Here is a 26,138-nt window from a genome sequence, read left to right as displayed (position 1 = left end):
CTAAATTCGAAAATAACAACACATCGAATTTACCTATTGTTGTATAAGAGAGAGTCGGAAGACAGAAGTTCAATCTTCCAAACGAATCCTCTATATCCCCATATATCCATACCTTATACCGAATATGGATTCTGGCGATCCTCAAGGCAACGATGTCTCGACCCGGCATGAGGATGATATCGAACAGGATGATATCATCGACGGCCTGCCCTGGGCTACCGAACACCCGAGACCTCCCTCCCCATTGGAAGATGGTAACATCGTTTCCATGGATGGAGCCATGGATCGCTGGGGAAAACGTAAGAAATTCCCGGTAGCAGCTATATTTATTCACGCCGGGGCCGGGTATCACAGCGTTGCCAATGAGGGCCTGCACCTGGAAGCCTGCAATGAGTAAGCACTTTGACATTTCCATTATACCTCCAACGTTTTGGCAAATCACGTTAACATCAGGTAGAGCTGCGCGTCTGAGCATAAAACTCCTGCGATCAGGCCATTCGGCTGTGGATGCTGTCGAGGCTGCTATCAAATCTCTCGAAGACAAGGAGATTACCAATGCTGGCTACGGAAGTAACCTGGCAATTGATGGGACGGTAGAGTGCGACGCCACCTTGGTCGATCATTTTGGTCGCAGCGGAGCCTGTGGTGCAGTTCCTAGTAAGTCGGGCAGCAGTACCTCGAAACATGATTTGTACTTGCTTATAAGTCTGGTCTGCAGATATCAAGAACCCAATCTCTCTGGCCAAGATTATTCTCCTGTCTAGTAACAAGCCCCTGTCTTTACGACGTGTTCCTCCGAATCTACTCATTGGAGAGGGCGCCAAGGAATTTGCACGGGAATCAGGAATGCTACTGGTTCCCAATCAATTTCTCGTGTCAAGAAATGCTAGAGACCGTTACGTTAGATGGCAGGAAGATATGAGGCGGGCAGAGAGCAGAGCATCTCAATCTCTATCGCCTAGCACATACGACCGAGCTCTTGACGATCGTGGTAACGAAATTTGCCAAAATGTACACCCGGATCACACGACCGCTATATTGACTGGAACATGGAATGAAGGCCAACCAGATTCTCCAGCTTTACCTTTTTCGCCAGCTGCTTCTTCGTCAGCTGCTTCTTCGCCGTGGGATAACGAACCGCCAATGCTAGTGAAAGCTAGTGCTACTCAAGTTTCACCCAAGACTCATGTCGAGCGCAGCCCGCTTAGCTTCTTGGGATCACTGTCAGGTTCGAAAACTGCGGCTGGAGAGATATTATCTTCCGCTTCGAAGCGCCCACGATTTAGCCTAGGCCCGAGCGACGAATCTCTGAAGTCGAATTCTAATGCGTCGATATCTAAGGGTGTAACTAGGACAGGTCTTCATGATGGGGCTAGTTCGGACGTTCTTACAGACCCCTCCATGCCCAAAGTTGGACAGGCTCCCGCCACTACGGCTATGCCATATCTTGACAAGTCGCCGCCATTCAGGACCGTCGATCTTCGTAAGCAGGAGAATAAAGACGTCGATAAAATCACCGATACAGTGGGCGCAATTGCCATCGACATGTCTGGAAAAATTGCTGCTGGGTCATCTTCGGGTGGTATTGGCATGAAGCATCGAGGACGAATTGGTCCGGCGGCCTTGGTCGGAATCGGGACAGCCGTCGTTCCGATCGATGAAAAGGACCAAGACGGCGTCGCCGTCGCCGCTGTAACAAGCGGAACCGGCGAACATATGGCTACCACGATGGCGTCGCAAAAATGCGCTGAGCGGATATATCAAGGGACGCGTCGCGGACCGGGCGGAAAAGACGTAGCCGAGGATGACGAGAGCGCGATACTCCAAGGCTTCATTGCTAACGACTTCCAGGAACATCCGGGCGTCAAATATTCTTCCTCGGCTGGAGCCATTGGTGTCATGGCGGTAAAGAAGGGGCCATTGGGCTACTATTTATACTTCGCACACAACACCGACTCTTTTGCCGTGGCCTCGATGGGTTCTAATGACGTTCAGCCAGCTTGTGTTATGTCGCGCATCAAGGAAGGAAGTTCTGGTCTAGCTCGTATTGCCCAAGGAGGCCGTAAAATTCGAATATGAGCTAGTTGTATCGCACATTGATATTCGATAAGACTCGTTATATCAGACTGGAACTTCTTGTAGGGCTTACCGGCTTCTCCTCACTTCGTACACCTATCCTCAGCGTTCATATACTCCTGACCTTCATACTATTCTTATCACTCATGAACCTAAGCTCGAGATGAATTGCGGTGCGCTGAAATCGGCGCTTTCGAAACACCCCTGAATGGCTACGTTCGTATCAACCGAAATCACTTTTGTCTTGGGCTCGGAGAGATTTTTGTATTCTAAAGACGGTAACCCTCAAATTGCAGCCGAACCAAGACTAGAAAAACCAAGCGTAAATCCTTGGATCAAAAGAATTACGTGGGTAATAGTGGCAGTAGGATCACTTGGACAGTATAGATAGACTGTACGAGGTAGTTATGAAAATTTAAAGCCCGCCTAAGTTGACCGTCTTATCACCGCGCCTATGCTTTTTAATTCACGATACTTTGTCCCATGCCAGACGCAACTCTGCGTACGCAAACTCCAACCCATTATGATACAACTAGACCGCTTCCGCGTAATATGATTTGAGCGGTAGTATGATAGACAAGATTCATACGCTTGCCCCTCAACTACGTAGGGGCAGGCGTCCCCGTAGCACTACCCGTGTCCTCTCTGGCCCCAGCGCCGTTAGCACGTACTTTCTTCTTCTTCTTTTTACGAGGGGCGACGGCAGGTTTGGCGCCGTAACTGCCGAGGGCCAATTTAGTACCACAGGTCAGGCATTCGGCGTTGTCGGGCACAGAGCAAAAGATACTAAGGCAGATGCTGCAGACGAAACCTGTGTCGACGACGTTGCGGTGGCAGAAACAAGCCGCGCGGAAGTCCACCGAGTCTTGGGTGGGAGTCACGAGAGACCGTCGTGCTTCGGCGTCGGCGAGGAACCCGAACATCAAATACGAGAGCAGGCCGCGCGGGTTCGAGGCTGCAGAAAGAAAAGTGCCTCCTGTTATAAAGGCTGCTTGTTGCAGGAATGTCGGCGTTCCGTATAGAGATAAGGTGTCCACTGGGATGCGCGCGTGAGAGGCTGCGAAGACGGCATTCATGGTGGGAATGTACTGCGCAGGCTCCGAGTCCGAGACAGACAAGACTAGAATGCGCGAGTGTAACGTCGCGACGGCAGACTCGGTAGGCGAGGAGCTAGTCGCTGTTGGCGTCGGGTTCGCAGGGTCCGAGGACGTCTTGGTCGGCTCTAGAGCGTGCGACATCTTGTGGATGTAGGATAGTGCTAACGTGAGGGCTCCTGATACCAGGGTCGTGGGGTTAAGGTCCGAGGGTGCAGTGCTGTCGATGAGGGAGTGCAAGGAGGTCAGGATAGAGGATTCGATTTGGGCGAACAAGGGGAACTTATTGGCAGAGCCGCCTAGTTCTGTTGCTGCCGAAGCACCGTCTTGTCCGTCGACGTCGGTCATCTCGACATCACCGTTAGAGCGCGAAGATGCGGCTCGGAAATCGGGGTTGGGGGACTTGGGGTAGAGCCAGACGGCGCGGTTGGGGTGCGCGGCGAGTATAGCGACATGGTTGTCGTTGCCAAAAGCAAGATGAGCGTTAACGAAGACGAGCAAGTTAGCTAGGGCCTTGGAGATGGGGAGGAGGTCGGCGAGGGCGGCCCAAGCGCGCGGGTTGGTATCGACCACGATGGTAAGGAGCGAGGGTATTTGGCTGACGCTAGAGACGGGTTCTGTATAGTGATCTGAGGCGTCGATGCGGTTCATCGTGCCGTCTTTTCTGTTTCAACTTGTCGGGGGAGTTTTTATGACATGAGAAATGGAGAAAGGGCTCAGAGGCCACCTCCTTTAGAATTAGTTGTTCTCTCTCGCTCGGAATTTTGAAATCCCAAGTTTAATAGTACGAGTACAAGGAGAGTTCATAGGTGGTGAAGTTTTTGCTTGATACTCTTAATTGGCAATGGTATGGAGAAGGTAATTATCGACGACGGGATAAGCATGGAATTTCCGGACTGGTATGAAGAGATTGATAACGAATTGATAAGAGCTGACTGCTGCGAGCTCCGCTAAAAGCTGTATCACAGCACGCGCCTGCTTTTCAATGCCGTGCCAAGCCGGGGAAGAGGTCACCTAGTGCATTAACAAAGACGCCAGCTCACATGACTAATAATACGTTGGTACGGAAGTCCCCATCAAAAGTTTTGTCCATAGATGCCACCTGACAGCTTTTGGAGCAGCTGTCAAAGACCTGACGCCATGCGGCAGCCAAGATTTTAGATGCTCATACGCATTTACCTTTTACAACATACTTAATTTTACCGCTAATCTATTAAAAATTAAAATTAAACTTTATAAGGATAAAGATTCCTTCACATCCTTATATAATTTATCATTTAAAATCGGAAGTCCGAGCTGTTTTATAAGCGAAAACAGCGTAATTTGAATAATACATGCAATACATAGCCTGCAGCTGTTGCCAAGCCCTGTCAAAGCTAGTCAAAAGCTAACAAGGGCTGGCCTATGGACAAAACTTTTGATGGGGACTTCCGTACGTACCTAGGTACATGCAATGACTAGACGTCATTGTTGAGCAGATCTTACAGAAACCCCTGCAGCCACTTTATCAGGCGCAAGAGGGTCTCGATAACCTTATTGGCGTCTACAAACCTTAGCGGGGTATTTCAGCGAATGCTCCTTCGAACGAGTGGACGACATATTGAAGCCTTAGTAGCCATTTCAGAGATTCTATTCTGTTCCGTCCTACCCTATATCCATACTTTTTCGAGGTTGTATCCTCTGCGTAATAACTGTGAGACATCCCATCTATCCGATACTCGATTCGATGTAAGTTGCCCATGCCCCCCCCCATGTTACTCTGTCCAAATAGGCCAGTCCAGCCAGTTTCGCTTCCTCCCCATCGGGTTCTACGCTTTGCCTTATGTATATGCTACCTAGGTTTAGATTACGTTGCAGCGACTGACACCCCATCGATTTAGTTCATGTGAGTCAGTTTCACCAACGAACCGTCCACTTCGAACTTTGAAACAGCTTCAAGTTCTTCAAGGCTAGAATTTCAAGCTAAGCCAAGAATTCTACGCGTCTACGCGGCTATACTTGCAGCGAATCGGGGCCAAGACTCGACCAGTCTGATCACAAACTTACATAGGTGAGAAGAGGTGTGCGTATGTGCTTTCTTTGTATCCTAGCCGATTATATATTTCGTCACGAGTCCCCATCACTCGTATTTATCACCAAGCCCATGATAAAGCGTCCATAGCCGACGATAAAGTTACCGTCCTTACTTGAAACTTACGCCGCAACACCATAACCTTACCCATTTACACTTCTCTCAATCTGAGTCACAGCCCCGGAAACCAGTCATTCTACCGTTGACGAAGTATAACCCCATCGACACGCCACCATATTTCATTTTAACTCCGCTATTCCGTCAAAGCGCACCCGTATAAAAGTCCTCATAAGCCCTCTCAAGTTTTCAAGTTCTCCAAGACTTCTCATCCTACCCGCAACATCTACTCCTAACGTTCTCTATCAAAAAGCTTTAGCGACACCCAATATCAAGTCGCGGAATACAATGGAAGAATTACCTATCGACCTCGCTTCTAATCGCGAGAAGATGGACAAGCTGAGCAACGTGGAGCAGACGCAGCTCATCTTAGCCCGGTTGATGGAAGGTGGTCAAGAAGACGACGAGACTTGTCGCGAACTTGATCGCCTTACCAAGTTGTTAAACGACGATGCTAAAGCTAAAAATGAGAACCAATCTATCTGCGACGTCATCGACGACGTATGTGTCGATACAATACTTGGTTATCTCGACATGAGACAAGCAGATTCGGTCCGCGGTCACGCCATCTTGACCGCTTCGGCGTATCTTAAAGCGGCCGGGGATAAAGGGAAAGACGCTCTTCGCAAGTTCTTTTTCGACCGAATCCAAAGAGGGACTTACGACGACTATATCGTCGCCTTTTGTGTCGCTGCCGCTATATTCCCCATCGCCCCGGACGTAACGGCTGACATATTCCTCAACGAAGGCTTCTTACCCACATTGGACCCCTTGATGCGACGAAAATGGAAAAGCAGAAAGGTCGAGACGGCATGTCTGGAAATGCTCAACGCTGCTTCCATGCATCCGTCGTGTCGCGAAGCTATCAATAAGTACTGCGCTGACTGGCTGGAAGAGGTTGTCGACCAAGATCCGGACGAATTAGCTAAGGCCACCTACACGGCAGACCCTCAGATTCAGGTTACAGAAGGTTCGATCGCCATGAGGAGACACTCGGTAGCAGTTCAAAACCTGGCCGCGGTTGTCTTGGCGAAATTGAGGGTAGGCACCCTAAAGCTTCCGTCCGCGCCACCGCGTGCACGCGAGCATCTTCGGTGGCGGTGACCGGCGCGATAAGGAAATGGAGTTGGGCTGACCTGGGGGCTTCAGGCGGTGCCATCGTCGGCGCAACAAACGGCAGAAGGATCCGAAAGTAGGATACAACAAGCGAACACCAGTATCGAAGACCTATCAAAGATGTTCAGTACGATGATACTAAAGGACCCGGAGAGTGACAAACGGTATTCGGTGGAGGGCTTAGCTTACGCGACAATTCAACCTGGAATCAAGGAAGAGGTCGCACACGACACGAAGCTTTTGAAGGCTCTGGTCAAGATCTTGAGTGATGCTCCTGTAAAGTCGCCGCTTACTTACGGAGCTTTAAGCATCTTTGTGAATCTAACTCGCTATCAACCAGTGCAATCTGAGGAGGAGAAGAAAATGACTCAGCTGAAGGCATACGCCAACGCTGCCGGAAAGCTGGGAGCACCAAACCCGCTAAACGATGACAACCACGTCACGGAACGGTGTATGCGGGTTTTCGAAGCCGGTCTCGTACCCGTTCTAGTAACCCATAGTAGGCACGGTTCGGTTGCCTCGCTTAACCTCATCGTGTCGATTATCTCTGCATTGTCAGTTACGGCCAGCTTACGGGGCCAGCTATCGCAACAAGGTGCCGTTAACCTTCTTATCGCGGCCGCCTCGGCTCTACCAGATTCCGAATCGCAAGCAAAACGAACAGCAGCCCAAGCGCTCGCTCGTATACTAATCAGCACAAACCCCGCCCTCGTATTCGGCGGCACGCGCGCTCGTCCGCAGAACTCGGCAATCCGGCCGCTCGTCTATATACTCACTCCTGACCCCACAACCGAAACCCGAGATCTCTTACCGACGTTCGAGGCGCTGATGGCGCTTACTAATTTAGCATCTACGGACGACGATACACGAGTGACGATTATTCGTAACGCATGGCCAGAGATCGAGGAGTTGATGTTATCATCCAACAATCGAGTATCAAAAGCTGCCGTGGAATTAATATGCAACCTGGTGCAGTCCGTCGAGGGTATCGCTCAGTACGCGGACGATACCCCACAAGCCGCTAACCGGTTGCATATTTTACTCGCACTTGCGGACGCAGAGGATGAAGGAACGAGGAGCGCCGCCGGTGGTGCTTTGGCATCTCTCACGGCATACGACGCCGTTGTGACCGGCATTCTCAAAAGGAGGCGCGGGGTCGAAGCGGTCCTGGGTTTATGCGGCGAGAAGAGCGAAGATCTGCGGCATCGAGGGGCATTTGTTGTGTACAACATGGTTGCATGCGAGGGAGAAGCAGGTAAGGCGGCACGGAAGGAGATCAAGGAGAAGAACGGAATTGAGGTTTTAAAGGAGTGCACGAAGAGTAGTCGGAGGGCCGAAGTTGTCGAGGTCACGGTTCAGGCTCTAAAGGTCTTACTTGAGCAGCAGGATTAGGAGTAGTAGAAAGAGGGAGTCTCGTAAATTATGCGCCGTAAGATATGTTTATTGAAAAGAATATTATTATCTAGGACAGAGCACTCAGTTTGGAATTTTCGGTTGGGTTGTCAGTTATCTAATACTTGGAACTCCTATCTAATGTTAGTTATTGAATAAGTATTACCCTATTCAACTCTACGCCGCGTAAACGTCTTCTATAAAGAATTCCTTCTATGATACAGCAGTTCCTTAATATGAGGAGTTTAACCTCATAATCTCCGTCGAATATATTCTTAGGACATAGGCAGATAGCCTAATATTAGAATACCTAGTCGTCTACCCGATTCAAAATAGCAACACCCTCAACATGTCCCGTCTGCGGGAAGAAGTCAAACCCGCGCAGGCTTTCAATCGCATACCTCGTCCCTCTTCCCTTGCTCTCTCCAACATCAGTCTCCATCTCTGTCCCCGTCTCTGCGCCACTCGCACCCTCAAGCCCGCGAACTAGGATACCGATATCGCGCGCTTGCGTGTGCACGTTGCAACTCACGTAGACGACGCGGCGGGGCGCAAAGCGCAACAACTGATTTAGGAAATCCTGGTCGCAACCCTTGCGCGGGGGGTCAAGCACGACGACGGTCTGATCGCCGGGGTATGCCTTGCGCACGGCGGGTGTAAACAAGTCTTTGGCATCGGCGGCGATGAATTTCGCACGCGAAGGCGGGAGATTATTTGCCTCGGCGTTGCGGGACGCATATTTTATCGAGGCTTCGCTGATGTCGATGCCGACGCTGCCGCCGCTGAATAGGGAAGATAGGGTTATGGTGAAGAGCCCGGAGCCGGAATAGGCGTCGATGAGGAACTTGATTTCAGGGGAAAGGGGGGAGGAAGGAGGGAGGATGTGCTCCCGGATGTAGTCTGTGAAGACGGGGAGGATAGAGTTGTTGTTCTGGAAGAAGGAGCCAGCTGGGTTGTGGAAGACGTAGGGTCCGATGTACTCGGTTGATGTGCCGTTGTTATCTGTTACGCAGGTCTTTAGGTCCGTGTACGAGTCTGTCTCGACTCTAACGACGGAGTCCTCGGGGGGCGGGGGCGAAGGCGATTTTGCCCTCGCTACTTTCGGCGAAGAAGTCTCTTCGGCTTCGCTCTGTTTCTTCGGAATACGCTTAGTACTTTCACGCAGAAGAAGCGTAGCTCCCCGTACGTATTTTCCGTACTCGACGGCCATACGCGCACGTTCGCGTTTCATGCCAAGACGTATAGCATCAGTACCAATGGGGCAGTCCTCTATATCTAAAGGGCTACGCTTGCCTTTAGGCATAAAGCCAATAGGGGGGCAGCTCTTAAAGGGCTCCTTCTTTGAGCCCTTCTTTTTATTCCAGCCCGGGGGGCCATCGAAGTGCGGTGTCAGCTTAGTTCGGTAGCCGTATTGAAGAGGACTGCCGATGGTGTCTTGGATAGCGGGGATAAGCTCCGGAGGTAGTTGGGAGAAGTGGCGGAAGGCCTTCTCGACGATGTTTTTCTTGTGTTTCAACTGCTCGGCGTAATCCAGCATCTGAAATTGGCATCCCGAGCAGGTGGCGAAGTATTTGCATTGGATCCGACTGTCGTCGCGGGAGGCTGACGGCGTCACGACGGAGAGAAAATCTGCCACAGTATATCCCTCTTCCTTTAGGTGGCGGTACACCCTCACCTTGACAGTGTCGCCTGGTACCGAGAAGGGCACGACGTATACACGCTTAGAGCCCTTATGTAAAGCTAGGCCCTCTCCTGTTGAGGCAAGCTCGACAACGTCGACTTCGATCTCGGAGCCTTCCTCCGGCAAGCTTTCGGTTGATGGCTCTGGTGTGTTATTCTCTCCTTCTATCTCTCTATCATTATCTTGGTTGAGAGACTCCATTAGATTCTGTACGTCAATAGCTAAGACTTCCTCTGCGGAGCCGGTTTTCATGTCTTTGTCGCTCTTCCGAGCCTTTTTCTCCTTCTTCTTATTTTCTCTTTTTATCCCCAGCTTAGAATTTTCATGATGGAATGGCCTTTTCCCGCGGTTTGGTTTTGACTCTTGATGTTGGTCACCCATTTTCACCTGTCCGTCTGATGAAGCCATTTTTTGCGAGTCTGGTCCTTGAATCATGCGTATCACCTCGGCAGCGCTCAGAGTATCGGTGGTATCCTTCTGAGACTTAACTCTGCCTTTGCTCTTAGCAAATTTATGTTGAAGACGTATACCTCTTCCAACTTCGGATAACTGAGTGTGGCAATTGGTGAAGGCAGGGGACTGTAATGAAAATTGCGACGAGCCAAAGACGGGATGGGTTGCGAGTCTGGTTCTTAGAAAGAACCGCGGCGTTATTGTTATACAGAGCCGCATTGGCTCGACAATTTCTTCAGTTGAATCCTCCCAGTTTATCGTCTACAGAAAGACTCGGGAAAAATATTCAAAATTGTAAATTGACGATTTTTTACTGGATGGAAGATGGATGGAATATTATACCACGTACCAAGTAGCGTTACGCTAGCGTTATGCTAGCGTTATACACGGCGGTAGCTTATCGCGATTAGATAATGTACATACAACCCCACCCTGTCTTTTTAAGGGTCTATAAGTCACATTTATTTAACTACACAGTCTGAACTGCCTCTTCATTACAACTTAATAAATATTCCCATAAATTTCATACAGCTTCTCTTCAACACTACGCATCAATCTAATTCCCGATGAAACTAGTTTATACCAGGCCTGGTACCACCGGATTCATTTGTGCCTGCTGCCCTACTAGCATCGCATCGTGATTCCCTCCGTCATGTAGGGGATGCGTATTGTGGTGTCCGCCATGACTTCCACCGTGAGCACCTCCAGCTCTTCCGTGAGCGGTTCCGTGTGGTGGGTGGGCTTGATCATGCCGAACAGGCCTTGCGGGTTCTTCTCTCGGATGGTTTTTGCTCGACTGCTCAATAGAGACCTTGTTAGTCATAACCACCTCTTCAAAAATAGTCGTTATGATACGAGTATGCTTAGTGCATGTGCATGATGCTAGGAATACATATACTCACTCCGAAGCACATGATGTTCAATAATTTGCGTTCCTTAAAGACTTTTTACTTGGCCGAGTTAAAATTAATTACCGTCCGGGAGAGACGACTTGTTTATATATCGAGCTCTAGGCTGGCTATGTCACAGAGCCTTCTATGACGTATCTAATCGGCACTCGATCTTGTGATACCTGTATGTCTCGGTTCCATTGTTGAGGCATTACAGGGCTTATACGTGCGCCTCCTACGTAGGATTCATAAGGAGTACGAATTTCCCAAAACTTGGCAAGCTGTACTAGATAGTAAGACGAATATTTACGAGTACTGTATAGAAGAAACCATCCTAATCGGCTAAGAAAGAGATAGGATAGTTCTAATAGTATGGGAATAGACCACACGTTAAAGCTTCAATTAACTGGATAATATACTTATGAAGCCAGCATTGACCTAAATATTTGACTTCGCCTCTATCCGTTTTAACCCCTTGGAAAATACTTGTAAGTTGCTCAACTGAATATCTACGAGTCTGAAGATAATCTCGAAATAGAACCATATGGGTTACTTAGTATGTTTTAACCCTTTTTATAACTGCCTGACCTTCGATATACAATTTAACTTGTGGCCAATGCTGAGAAAAGCCGTAATACGACGAAGCACGTAATATCTCGTTAATTGTAACTGAATAAATCATAGACTTCTCTACTACGAAATATCCAATCCTTATAACTGTCTGAATTTGGAACGTTAATTTGGTGAATATGTAACCTAAACTGAAGCTATTGGCAACGCTAGATCCGCCTCATAGGTTCAAGAGAATACGCTTATAGTTATTGAAAGTCTAGAGAATCATAACTACGCGATAACTATTTTCGCTTTTAAATAGGTATATTGCCCGCACTAGTACAGCATCACAATAGATTCACCTGACTTCCCGATATTGAGACTAGGAAAGTGTCCGGACGTAATTGAAGGCGCGCGTCTCGGTGACTTCGTATTTCCTGGGTAAGAATTACAAATCCGGAGAGCGATAGACAGGGGATGAGCCCCTAAAAATCCATGGCTAGCTTAGGTATTTGCCGTAAGTTGTACTCACATACCGCGTATTTCGTTATGCGTCACGGTTCAGAAATGTAATAAAGAGGCAACAGCCCGACTCAACTTATAATGTAGTTGAATAGAAATTATAGACAAAGAAGGTTGAAGAATATTACTGGACAACTGTCTAACCGGCCCGGGTATAATAATAGATTACGACATTTATGTAAGTCTGAGCTACAAGCTTGCTACGTGGTATGTAGTCGTGGTAGTGTGGTGGGGCTTTAAAGAATTAAACTACTATTAGTACCTCCTATTAAGCTTGTCGGGCTGCTTATCTCGCTTTATAATCCGGCTTTGCAACCTTGGTACACCGTACAAAAGATAACTGCTAACCCGAGATTACCTCAAGATACCCGACGGGTACCCTAACGTCGGAACGTCGTTCTCTAATCGTCGTCGTTTATTTATTTCGTTCTCATTTTTTACTTTATCATTGTTATTGTTATTATCATTCTATCATATCCTAATGCGCTATCGCTGATAGACGTGGTTATAATCATAGGGTATCGGTGTCTCTACCTAAGAGTACGCAAGCCCGTCGTATGATATGCTGTTCCCTAAGAGTACCTAGTGTTAGATAGAGAGCACAGACGACGGATTGGGACGATTGCAACATACCGAGCTCCGATCACAACATTTATAAAGACCTTCGAGATGAGTGAGTAGACGTTTGAGTTGCATTCACTTAATTTCTTACCACCAAGTAACTAACGTAGTCCCCAAGTAATCTTTACAACATTCCCGCAGAGTCTTCTGCTGTTAATTTTGGCTGTCGCCCCCTCAGCTGCAGTCCCTTCACAATGGCAACCAACTGGACAGGCGGTGTTGCACCAGCAATCCGTTTCAGGGAGGCGAGGCGCTGTCGCTTCTGAGAGTAAAATCTGTAGTCAAATTGGTATCGACCTCCTCGATCAAGGTGTGAGTAGTACCTCCCTATAGCTAGAATTTCCGTTATTAGACTGCTCATAATTGTAATAGGGAAATGCCATTGATGCTTTTGTCGGTACTCAGCTATGCGTTGGTGTCATCGGCATGTATCATTCGGGAATTGGTGGTGGTGGGTTTAGTCTCGTCCGGGATAGTAACGGCGACTACACCGTCATCGACTATCGCGAATCCGCTCCTAATTCGGCTTTCGAGGATATGTATCAAGGTAACGTGATGGGCAGCGTGCACGGGGGGCTTTCCGTAGGTGTACCTGGCGAGCTGCGAGGTCTCGAATACGCGCATAAGAAGTTTGGCTTGCTGCCTTGGAAGTCTGTTGTGCAACCGGCCGCCTCCGTTGCGCGCCGCGGATTCCCGGTTTCCGAGGATCTGGTACGTTACATGGAGTTCGGCCTCGAAACGACGGGCTGGAATTTCTTGGTCGAAGATCCCTCGTGGGCTCAAGACTTCGCTCCGAATGGTGAGAGCTGCCGGCTTACAGGCTTCGAATCGCCAATGTGATTCGCAATAATAATATTAGCTAACTATATTGTTAGGTGTAATGGTTAAGTTGGGTGATATCATGACTAGAGAGCGCTACGCAAGGTAAGAGATTTACTCATAGAAATAACTGAATAGTTTCGATATTTACTAATTTACAATTCAGAACTCTAGAACAGATAGCCGAGCATGGCGCCGACGCATTCTATACTGGCCCGATGGGTTCGTATAATTCCCCCCTCCCTCGATGTAAAATATTCTAATCTTTTCTAAGCCGAGGCGACGATCAAGCATATCCAGAAGTACAATGGAACCATGACCCTAGAAGACCTGTCTAACTATGAAGCCATCATCCGCGAGCCCATTAGCATCACATACCGTGGCTTTAAGCTTTTCTCGTCGGGCGTACCTAGCAGCGGTGCCGTCTGTCTTAGTACACTGAAGACGATGGAGGGCTATGATGCTTCAGATGTAGTTACTGACCCTAATGTCACGCTCCACCGCTTTGACGAGTCGATGCGTTTCGCGTACGGCGCGCACCAGGCCCTTGGCGACCCGGCCTTCGTACACGGTATGCCGCGGCTCGAAGAAGCCATGCTGGACGATGCGCATGCCGAGTCGATACGCCGACGCATTCGCGACGATAAAACACAACCTATTGAAAACTACGACCCGCCGCGTATTTACGTTCCCGAAAGCCATGGCACCTCGCACATCTCGACGGCGGATTCCTCGGGTGCCGCTGTCTCATCAACCACCACTGTTAACCTACTTTTTGGTAGCTTGCTTATGGTCCCCGAGACGGGCGTCGTACTCAACGACGAGATGAACGATTTCTCTATCCCCGGCGTACGTAATGAGTTTGGCTACGCACCCAGTCCAGCCAACTACATCCGTCCTGGGAAGCGTCCACTCTCCTCCATCACTCCTGTCATTGCCGAGTGGCTCGACGCTTCCGCCTCAACCGCCATCCCACTCCTTGCCGCCGTCGTCGGCGCTGCCGGCGGATCCCGTATTATCAGCTCGACGACACAAGTTTTATGGCACATGTTAGAGCGTGGGCTCTCTGTAAACCACGCCGTGGCCGTACCGCGGTTCCACGACCAGTTGATGCCGAACCAAGTCGCCTTCGAGTATACCTTTGACAACACGACTGTGGCCGGCATGTTAGAGAAGGGACATAATGTGACATGGGTGCGCGAGGGGTACAGCGCCGTCCAAGCCGTTAGCGTCGACGAAGATGGCGTGTTTGAGGCTGCAGGTGAGACGAGGCAGAGAAATAGTGCTGGGCTGATTTTGTAGACACTTTCCTACTGCCTATCTGCTATGTAGGTTAAGGTACCTATATATTACCGTGTGTTTCTGATAGAATTACGTTATGTATATTTATAAGTTGCGTTGTTAGATAAATATTGACCCTAATCTTCAAGGCCGTCGGTATAAGACTCGTAAAGCCAAGGCTCGAAATAATTACGCGAATAAGGATGTATTCCATAGTTACCTACCTTACAGGCTCGTTTTTGCTCAACCTAACTTATGGTACCCTCTGAAACGAGATAATACAACGCACCGCAATATAAAAACAAGGCAATACAAACTCCGAGCCCGCCTCCCACCGTGATAATCCTGGGGGTATCGGATGTAAATCTATGTCTATCTAGGTAATAGGAATGTTGGTAGTACCATTTTTGGGAGGGGGATTGGTTAGGATAGTAGTAACGTGCGAAAGGAATGTCGTTTACAGCTTCATGGCGACAAGCTTCTCTAGCTCCGCCAACCATTTCTTGGCGAACTCTTCCTCGGTGAAGCGTTTAGATGATAAGCGCGCTCTACGTCTGACGGAAAGGGGGTCGGGGTGCGAGAGCGCCTTCTCGAAACCCTCAGCGAACTCTGACGTGGTCGAGGCGTGGAAACCTAAGTGAACTTATTAGCGAAAAAAAAAAAACCCAATCCAAGAAATGCTGCGATTAACATACCCGTAGGTTGGCCGTCAACATCGGTGACGATGTCTAGCTTCGGGCCACCGCTGTTATGCACAACTGATATTAGACCCGCCGCGAGGTACTCCACTACTCCGATGCCAAAGTGCTCGTTCCACATGCCATTTACGCCTACGAAAGCCTTGCCAAGCCATTGGAGAATCTCAGACCACGGGGCGTCGAGCTGGAATATCACCTGGTCCTTGATTTGCAATTCGTTGACCAGCAGACGAAGCTTGTATACGCGCCTCGAGTCGTCGTCGCCCCTAACGCTACCCAGGAGAACTAATTTGGCTTCTTTTGCTGAAGGGGTACCGGTCTTGACGAATTCGGCAAACGATTGCAGGATGAGCTGGTGGTTCTTTTCTGGTCGGAACTGGGCAATGTATACTAAGTACTTCTGGCGTCTCTTCTCGCTTTCTTCGGAAATTTCGACGGCCCGCTCGATCTCGTTGACGGCGCACGGAGGGTATACAACAGCGATAGAGTTTTCCCTGCCTCTTTGCTTTCGGCGCGGCCCCCATAAAGACTTAATATGGTCTTGCGTCCAGGAGGAATTTGTCATGACAACATCGACGGAAGCACCCATCCACGAATAAATAGCGGCGAAGATCTTCCAGTAGTGTTTTTTCAGCGTACCTTTAACACCAACCCCCTTCCCGGCGTTGACACCCTGACCTCCAACTGGCGTCGTAGGGTCGAGGGAGTCGAGCATGTCTGTGGAAATGGTAGGATAGTGTACGTATGCGGCAGTTGGCATATCGGGGAAAAGGATCTTGCTCAGGCCAAGTACGAAAGCGTAACCCATAGTGTCCACGAATATATCAGGTACTAGGAGAGAGAAAGCATCTATCCCCATAAGTATGGAACCAACCGACTGCCCTAGCAAAGTCATATGCGGCCACGTAGAAGACAAAACCCAGTGTCGAGTTGTGAGGTAGATGAAATGGATCGTAGGCGGGTGGATGTCGATGCTAAAAGTGTTCTATAGCGCAATTAGCCATCTCGATTGCAATTTCGTTATATGACAGGAGCCCCAAACCTTGACGCGAGAGAGCATGCTCTCCTTCGAAACGTCGTGGTCGCCCGTATATATAACGATCTTGGCGTTAGGCCATCTCTTCTGAGTAGCTCGAACTGCAGCCCATAGGACTCGTTCGCCACCTCCTCCGGCATTACAAAAAGGATGGAAGAAACCGACTATACCATCCCAGTCTCTGTCGCCTTTCTCCCCGTTACCGGACGTTCCAGCTGTAGACCCGTCTATATTCTCCCAACTCTCGTCGTCGTCGCTGCTAGCACTGCCGTCTTTTGCTTGAGCTTTGGCCTCTCTAAATCTAGCTTCGCTTTCGGCCGTGGTGCGGACAAGTAAGGAGCGGCGACCTTCGGAACCCTTCCTCAAACACCAACCGAAGGCTGACCCGGCCGTCAGGGCGAATATACGAAATAGGAATGGAAGGATGAAGTTCCAGAATATTAAGGCGGCAAAGGGAGTACAGGCGATGGCGATCGCCGTAAAGGCTAGAGTCTTGGGCTCCATGCCGAAGGAATATGGTACGTCTTTGGAGGGAACGGAACAGCTTGAGCTGGAGGTGAAATCTGACATTTGCCTAAAGACTGACGAAGAAATATTGGTAAAGGGTATATGGTTTATAAGCCTAGGCACACGTGTCAGGAAGACAATACCGGTCTGGCCTCTTCAGACTGGGCCAGAAACAGTCCAGTTGACCCATCGATATGACCTAGTAGAGTATTGTGGTGTTGCAAGTCGCGCTCGTGAATTTATTAGTTTAGGTTGTAGTAATTATAATCTGGCGTGTGACCAATTGGCCGGTTGTATGTACAATTTGATATGTACAAATGATAAAGTGACCGGAATGATTGTATTTAGGCCTAGGTACCTACCATAGCGGTAAAGGGTGGGGTTGAGAAACGATTCTTAAACGGAATATTATATTTTTTATATGTATTATTTATTAAAGAAATAACGTTATTTTTTAAATAATTGTTACCCAAGCAACAACCGTTTTTTTTTTTAAAAATTGTTATTTTTTTAAAAATTATTTTTTTTTTAAAAATTGTTTTTTTTTTAAAAATTATTTTTTATTAAAAATTATTATTATAATAAAAATTATTTTAATTATATAAATTATTATTAAAATATTATAAATTTTTAATTTATTTTAATATTATAATTAATAAATTTTTTATTTTATATAAATTATATTTAAATTATTAATTAGGATTAGGTATAATTTAATTGGTTTAATAATTATAATTTTAATAATAAATAATTTATTAGTTAATTTTTATAAAATATTTAAATTAATAAACTTATTATAAATATTAGTATAATGTAAAAGTATAATAATTATAAAAATATATTATTTAATATAAATATTAAATAAGAAAATATAATTAATATAAGTAAAATTATTTAGGTTATAATATTAAATATAATTATTTTTATTAAAAATAAATTGTTTTTTAATATTATTATATTTAATAAAAAAATTAACCTTATTTATAAATATATAAATATTATTTATTATTAATTAAAAATAAATTTATATATTTATTATATTTAGGTATTATTATTTTATATATAAAGGTAGTTATTATTATAGTTATAATTTTAATAGTATATTAATTAAAAGTTAAATTTAAATGTAAAAAATAAATTATTATATTTAATAAATAAAAAATTTTTATTGAAAATAAAATACTTAATATGTTAAATATCTTTTAATAAAATAAAATTAATAATAATTAAGTTAATATATATATTATTAATAAATATAAATATCTTTAATTTTATATTTTTTTTATTTATAATATTAATTAAATTATTTCGATTAAAATGAAATAAAATATATTTTAATAAATTTAAGTATTTCCGGTATAATTTTTATAATTTAATTATAAGGTTTAAATCTTATTTATTAAACGCGTTTTAAATAATAAATCAAATAACGAATTAAATATTAAATTTTATTAATATTATATATTTAATATTAAAATAGTTAATTTGGTATATATTAATTTTAAAATATTTAAATTAAATTATATATACGTTAAATTTATTAAATTAAATAAATATATTAATATATTAATATAAATCTTTTTTAATTAATACGTTAATATTAATAATTAAGCCGTATTTCTTTATAAAATTTATATAATATATAATAATATAAATATTTAATTGTAATATATTATTTAAATATTAAATAAATTGTTTAATTATATTTTTATTAATATATTTAATAAACGTTTTATTTAATATAATATTTTAAATTAATATAATTAAATTAACATAAAATCTTAATAAATTAATAATATAAATATTTAACCGATTAAAAAAAATTTTTATTTTTTTAATTAAAACCTTTATATTATTATAATTAATTATTAAAGTTTTAAACCTTATAAAAATAATATTATTTTTTATAATAATTATATACGTTTTTATAATAAAGTAAATTAAGTTATTATTATTATATATATTTATTTCTTTTATAAATATGGGTTTAATATATATAAGTTTAAATTAATTACGAAGGAATACGAGAATAATAATAAATTATATAATATAAGTAAATATATTATAATTTTATAAGTAATATTTTAATAATTATAATTAACGCGCATTAAAAGGGAATAATTAATTTTATAATATAAAAATATAAATTATTATTATTAAAAATATTAAAATACCATTATATAAAAAGGTATGTATTAAGTAAGATAATTTATTATATTTTAAATATGTAAGATTGTATAATTATAAAAAAATTAAATTTAAAATTAAAGTTATAAATTATAATAATAATAAAAGGTTTAATATATTTTATTACATATTATATACCTTTTTTTTAATATTATTAATATATGTATTTATTATATATTATATTTATATAATTTAATAATAATATTAGTTATAATTAATAATATTAAAATTTAAATATAATTAAAATATCTTTTTTATAAATGTAATATAATAATAATAGTAAAATTTCTTAATATAAAGATTTTTAAATCCATTATTTTTGGTTTATTATAATATATTATTAATAAAATAAAAAATAAAAATATAAATTAAAATCTTTTTATTATTAATTATTATTTTTATATTTTTATTAAATATTTTAAAGGTATTAAAAGCCTTAATTATTTTATTAAAATTAAATTTATAAAAATTAAAAATTAAAAGGAAAATATTATTAAATTAAAATTAATTTATTATAAAAAAATTAATTAATATAATATAATTTTTTATTAATAATTTATATAAATTAAAAAATATATTAAATTTATTAATAAAATTAAAGTACGGTAAAGATTTTATAAGTTTTATAAATGGAAGTTTTTAATTTTATTTAAATTTAAATATTTTTTTATTATATATATTAATTTTAAACTCATTATAAATAAAATATATATAATAAAAAAAAATAATTATATTTATATTTATTATAATAAATTTATTATTAATTATTTTATTTAAGATAATTATATAATAAACGTAATAATATTAATATTTTTAATTTTAAATTGGAAATTTAATTTTATTATATTTTAACTATTAAATATCTTTTTTAAATTAAAGGGGTAATAGATTTTTTTAAATTTTACTGAATTTATAATTATAATAAATATTTATTAAATAATAAATATTTATTTTAAAAATATATATTATATTTAATATAAATATAAGTTTATTTTTTTTTTATTAAAGTTTTATATATATATAAATATTATTAATTTATTTATTATTATTATTAAATAATAAGTATTTTTAAATTTATAAGGTAAATATATCTTTATTATATTTTATATAAAATTTAATATATATATTTTATTTAAAATTATAAATATAATTAATATAAAAGTTTAAAATATTATTTATATTATTTATAACCTTATAATAAAAGTAGGTAAAAATAATATAATAATAATAAATTTAATTATTAAAAAAAATAATTACATTATTATTAAAATAAATATTTTTTAAATAAAAGTATTAATTATTAAATATTTAAATTAATTTAAATTAATAATATATATAATAAAATTTTATAAAATAATTAATAAATATAATAAGGTTATTATATATATTTTTATTAATATTAAATAATAAAAAAATTTTAATAAATATAAAAAGGTTAAAAAATGTAAATTTTATAATAATTAAAGGTTTACCTTTTATTTTAATATTTATTTATTAAAATTTTTTTTATATTTTAACTTTACATTAATTAACTTTAATAAATATTTTTTTTATATTTAATAAAATATTAATTTTATATATATTTAATAAAGATAAATATTTATGTAATTGTAATTTTAATATTATTAATTAATTTAAAAGGTTTAATATATTATAGATTAAGTTATTAAAATTATTTTAAAAAAATTAAAAGGTTTTATAAAAAGACGATTATTTTTTACGGTTAAAATTAATGAATTTTATAAAAAAAATAAGTATTTTCTTAAATTATAAAATTTTAATTTTTTAATTTTAATATATCTTTATTAATTAAAAAATATCATATAAATTATTTTTATAATAATACTTATTTAAATATTAGTTAATATAAAGATTTATAATTATATTTATATATAAATAATTATTAATAAAAATAAGAAATATATATAAATTAAATAATAATATAAAAGGGTTTTAAATTATTATTAAAAATTTAAATATAACTTTTAAATTTATATTATTACCATTTTCCTCCTTTTTATTAAAAGGTAATTTAACTTTTAAAACGTTTTTATTATAAATAGTTTTTTTATATATAATAATATTAATAATGTTAAATAAATTTAATATTAAACGTATAATATAATTAATATTATCATTAAAAAAGTCATAACATATTAAATTTAAATTAAAAATTACTATTATATATATAAATAAAATTAATAATTATAATTAATTATTTATTAATTAAAAAAATTTACTTTTATCCTTTTATTTAAAATAAATTTAATTGTTTTTAACATTACTTTTATTATAGCTTTTTACTTTTTTTATTACATTATTATTAATATTAATTATTTCTTTATAATAATTATAAATATTTAATATAAATAATACTTTTTTATTATTAAATAAAGGAAATTTATTATTAATATTATTAAATTAAAAATATTTATCTTTTTTTATATAATATATATTATTTTAAAAATATATATATTTAATAAAATTTAATTAATTAATTTTATTAATATTTAATTAACTATTATCCTTTTTAATACGTATAAGATAAAACTATTTATTTAATAAATTTTAAAACTATTATAATTTTAAATGAAAATTATCCTTTTTTTTGCATATTTTACATATAACATAAATACGTTATAAAAATATTATAAAAAAAATAAAAGAAATATTTAAACGTTAATGTTATTATTTACGAAAGAAATTTATGGCGTAAGTAAATAACGAATTTTTTACGAAAAAAAGGAGGTAAATATTTAAAAATAAATGTTATTATTAATAAAAAAAAAATAAAATTAAAAATAATTATATATAATATTATAATAAATTTTTTTCGTAGTTTTATATTTACTTAAATTGGATTTTTTTTAAATTTAAACTAGGTATATTAAATTATATTAATATATATTTTATTTATAAGGTAAATTAATATAATAAATATTATTATTATTAATAATTATCTTTTAAAATTTTTAATCTTTTTTTTTATTTTTTTATATCATTTATTTTACATTTTTTTTAAATAATTTATTCTTATTTCCTTTTAACATTAATAATTTATTATATATATTTTACGTTATATTAATTATTTTATACCGTTAAAGGTTAATTTACATATTTATTATAAATTAAATGTAAATTTTAATAATTATATATTCACTTTATTCGTTTAATATATTAACTTAAACTTAACCATCGATTAACTTTATAAATAAAAGGCTTAATATTAAATAACTTACTTTTATTACTTTAAAAGGATAATTTATTTTTATTATATTAAAAGAATAAATTAAATCCAATTTTATTAAATATATTTTAATTTATTAACAAATGTTTTTTTTACTTATAATTACTTAATCCTTGGTTTATAATAAATAAAATAAAAATTATATTAATAATATAAACTTAAATAATACGTATACTTTTATTAAATAATATCTTAATAAATTCCTTTTTTTAATTTAAACTAATATTATAAAAATATTAATAATTAATAACTTTTAATTTTTATAAAAATTACATATAAATAAAAATTATATTTATAACGGCTTAAAAATAGTTTAAATTAAATTTTATTATAATTTAAAATTACGTTAATATTTTTTAACCTTTTATAACTTTAATATTATCCTTTAATTTATTCGGGATTAATATTTAAAATTAAACTTATTATTATTTTAATTTAAGAAATTATTTAATTATATTATAACGTTATTTTAAATTATAAAATATAAATTTTTATTTAAAAATTTTTATATAAATTTATTAATTTTAATATTTAAAACATATTAATATAAAAAAAGGATATATTAATAATTTTATAAATAATTATTTAATTAAAATAAAGTTATAAAAAACAAATCTTCCGTTATTTCATTAATAAATTAAAAAGAGATTAAATTTTAATATATTTAAATATATTTATAATCTTTAAATTATATCCGTCATTAATTATTAAAAGATTTTTATTAATAAAATATAACCTTTTTTTTAATATTTTTAATATATATTTTATTTGTTTAATAATAAATTATATAAATTTATTAAAATAAAAGTTATTTTTAATTTAAATATTAAATAAAATCTTAAATAATTAATAATAAATCTTAATTAAAATTAAAATATTAACTTAAATAAACGCGTTAATATTTATAAAATATTTAAATTAATTTATAAAATTAATAAATTTAATAATATTAAATTAAATAGTTTTATATAAATTTTACCTTAAAATTTTTAAGATATATTAATTTTTAAATAAATACTTAATTTATAAAAATCTTAATATTTTTAACGTTTTAAATTTAATAACTTACTTCCACTTTTAATTTTTAACACCTTTTTATTTAATATATACATTAATATATTATATAATAATTAATTTAACACGTTAAACGTAATATTATTTAATAAAAATAAGTATATTATTATTAAACTTAATAAAAATATTATTAACATAAATAAATTTATTAAGGATAAACTTATTAAAAGTATACTTATTAATTTATAATTAAATAATTACGTTATAAATAATATATTTAAAAATAAATTACTTGGTAATAAATTATTTAAAAATAAATTTAATTAAAAAAAACTTAATTATAAATTTAATAATATTAAACATAAACCAATTATATTTATAATTATTCGAATTATAATTAATATTTATTTTTATAATAATACATTTTTATTTAATTAAAATTTTATTTAATCTTTTTAATTATAAATTAATTTAATTTATAAAATTAAAAAAAATAAAATTTTAATTAATTATAAAAATATATTTTAATTATAAACCCTTTAATGTTCTTTTTATTATAATATTTATAAATATAATCTTTAAAATAATTTTTATAACTTCTTAAATATAAAAATTAAATTAATTAAAATAACGTTATAAATTATTAAAATATTAATTTATATATTAATAAAAAAATTTTATATATTAATAAAAAAATAATATATATTAATAAAAAAATAATAAAAAAATTATTAATAATTTTTAAAATTAAATAATTTAATATTATAAAAAATTAATTAAATTAATTATTATTAATATATATTAATTTTTTCTTTTTTTTTTCTTTTATTTAATATAAAAATAATTTTTATATTATATTTTTTATATTAAATATAAAATAATATAATTAATAAATTTTTTTAATAAATATTATAAATTTATAAAATATTTAATTATTAAATTTTAATATTAAAATATAAAATTTTTTAAATTTTTTTTTTTTTATATTATAATTAATAAAAAAGGTAAAAAAAAATAGCGTTTACATTTAAACCATAAATAAATTTAAAAATTTAACCAATTAAAAATATAAATTTAATTATATTTTACATTATTATCTTTTATTACTTCATTTTTATTAATAATAATATAATAATTATGTTTAATAATTATATATTTATAACGTTTTAAAAATATATATATATAATATATTTTATTAATTTATTATAATTAATATAAAATTAAAATTAATTATTAATTTTATAATTTTTTTTATTAAAAAAAACCGTTAATAATTAAAAAAAATGGTATAAATTTATTATTTAAATTATATTTTACTACTACCGTTTTTATTTTTTAATATAATTAATTTAAATAATTTATAATATACTTTATTATATTACATTTATTATTTACTTTATAAAAATATATAAAATTTAATAAAAAAACGTAAGCTTAATTTTATTAAGTTATATTTTATTAAATTTTTTAAAATAAATAATTTTTAATTAAAAATTATAAATAATATTATACCGTTAAAACGTTATTATTTTTACATATTTAAATATAAATAAAATTAACCTTTAATTTTTTTTTTATTACTTTTATTATTAATTATTAATAGATTTTTTATATTTAATCGTTTTTAAATTTATTAATTAAATATTTTTTATTTTTAATAAATTATTAAAATTATAAATTTTTTTAAAAAATTAATAAACTTTTTTCGTTAATATTAACGTTTTTATTATATTTAATTTACGTAAGAAACTTTATTATATTATTAGAATATATAACTTTATTTAAAATATATATATTATGTTTAAATTTGTTAATAATTAGTTATAAGTAAATAATATACGTATTTATTTTAATTATAATTAAATAAAAGATATAAAAGTTTATTTATTAAATAAAATATGGTTTTATAACGATTTCCATTTTTATTATAATTAAAATAAAATTATTTTATTTTCGAAAATTAATTTAAAGTAAAAAAATTAATATTACTTAATTATATATATTTTTAACCTTTTTAAAAAAATTAATAATAATAATATAAAAGCTATTATTTTATATTAAAATTAATATTATTTATTATTTTTTTATACTTTTATAAAATTTCTTTTTATTTAATTTACTTAAGTTATATTTATTAATAACGTTATTATAATATTTATTAATGCCGCCGTTAAATATATTAATAATAAAATGGAATATATTATTTATAAACCCGTTATATTTAATAATAAAATAAAAAAATATAAAGAAGAGATATTTACTTGGATTAACCTTATTTAACTACTTATTAAAGTAACTGGTTTTTACCAATTTTTTACCGGGCGAAAACGGGGCCGTAATTAAGTAAAGTAAGATAACGCCGACGGTTATTTTAATATGGTTTATTTGTTGCGTATCGGGTAAATGGAGCGAGATATGGATAATTATTCCACTTGTAAATATAATAAGTTGGTTTATTCGTTACGCATAAGGTAGCTGGAATGGAAACATGACGATGACTACAACGACGATAGTTTTAATTTTATTTGTAACGCCAGTAATCATTCGTCGAATGATGATAATTTTCTTAAGGAAAATGAGCGGCTTATTAAAAGATCTCGATCATGTTTTAATTACGAAAGCCATAACCATTCGGATGTTAAAATAAAATCTGCGCTTTTAAAGTATACCGTACTTAAGTTAACCGGATTTATGGTAAGCTTAATTAATAATATTAATTAAAGCTTTAACTATAATGTTAATTATAATGGTTTTAATTATATTT

The 26,138-nt window shown here is 35.4% G+C and overlaps 6 protein-coding genes across 6 annotated transcripts; 3 read left to right on the top strand and 3 right to left on the bottom strand.

Moving 5' to 3' along the window:
* Positions 1 to 124: 124 nt before the first annotated feature.
* On the top strand, positions 125 to 2,079 carry F5Y00DRAFT_251522 (N-terminal nucleophile aminohydrolase; the record flags this gene model as incomplete). The annotated part of the gene is made up of 3 exons (XM_048009836.1): positions 125 to 393; positions 458 to 657; positions 719 to 2,079. 3 exons carry the CDS (start codon positions 125 to 127, stop codon positions 2,077 to 2,079), a joined length of 1,830 nt encoding a protein of 609 aa, XP_047868066.1.
* A 493-nt stretch (positions 2,080 to 2,572) lies between these two features.
* Positions 2,573 to 3,920, bottom strand: F5Y00DRAFT_208157 (transcription factor Tfb4). Its single transcript, XM_048005463.1, has one exon. The coding sequence runs from the start codon at positions 3,819 to 3,821 to the stop codon at positions 2,679 to 2,681; it is 1,143 nt and encodes a 380-aa protein (XP_047868065.1). The 5' UTR covers positions 3,822 to 3,920; the 3' UTR covers positions 2,573 to 2,678.
* Positions 3,921 to 5,688: 1,768 nt separating this feature from the next.
* On the top strand, positions 5,689 to 7,866 carry F5Y00DRAFT_251520 (ARM repeat-containing protein; the record flags this gene model as incomplete). Its single annotated transcript, XM_048009835.1, has 2 exons — positions 5,689 to 6,399; positions 6,508 to 7,866. 2 exons carry the CDS (start codon positions 5,689 to 5,691, stop codon positions 7,864 to 7,866), a joined length of 2,070 nt encoding a protein of 689 aa, XP_047868064.1.
* Positions 7,867 to 7,970: 104 nt separating this feature from the next.
* On the bottom strand, positions 7,971 to 10,324 carry F5Y00DRAFT_228746 (S-adenosyl-L-methionine-dependent methyltransferase). Its single transcript, XM_048006674.1, has one exon. The coding sequence runs from the start codon at positions 10,217 to 10,219 to the stop codon at positions 8,177 to 8,179; it is 2,043 nt and encodes a 680-aa protein (XP_047868063.1). The 5' UTR covers positions 10,220 to 10,324; the 3' UTR covers positions 7,971 to 8,176.
* Positions 10,325 to 12,279: 1,955 nt separating this feature from the next.
* Positions 12,280 to 15,012, top strand: F5Y00DRAFT_207995 (gamma-glutamyltranspeptidase). The gene is made up of 6 exons (XM_048005461.1): positions 12,280 to 12,637; positions 12,704 to 12,897; positions 12,958 to 13,384; positions 13,461 to 13,509; positions 13,571 to 13,626; positions 13,679 to 15,012. The coding sequence occupies exons 1-6, from the start codon at positions 12,634 to 12,636 to the stop codon at positions 14,704 to 14,706; spliced, it is 1,758 nt and encodes a 585-aa protein (XP_047868062.1). The 5' UTR covers positions 12,280 to 12,633; the 3' UTR covers positions 14,707 to 15,012.
* F5Y00DRAFT_208014 (glycosyltransferase family 4 protein) lies at positions 14,925 to 17,330 on the bottom strand. The gene is made up of 4 exons (XM_048005462.1): positions 17,070 to 17,330; positions 16,426 to 17,000; positions 15,381 to 16,368; positions 14,925 to 15,318 (listed from the first exon to the last, which is right to left on the bottom strand). Exons 2-4 carry the CDS (start codon positions 16,987 to 16,989, stop codon positions 15,143 to 15,145), a joined length of 1,728 nt encoding a protein of 575 aa, XP_047868061.1. The 5' UTR covers positions 16,990 to 17,000; positions 17,070 to 17,330; the 3' UTR covers positions 14,925 to 15,142.
* Positions 17,331 to 26,138: the final 8,808 nt, after the last annotated feature.

The sequence above is a fragment of the Daldinia vernicosa genome (assembly GCF_022497035.1).
Source record: "Daldinia vernicosa strain CBS 139.73 unplaced genomic scaffold F5Y00scaffold_8, whole genome shotgun sequence".
NCBI classification, from domain to species: domain Eukaryota; kingdom Fungi; phylum Ascomycota; class Sordariomycetes; order Xylariales; family Hypoxylaceae; genus Daldinia; species Daldinia vernicosa.
Note: the sequence above shows the minus strand (reverse complement) of the source record. Positions and strands in the feature narration are given on the sequence as shown.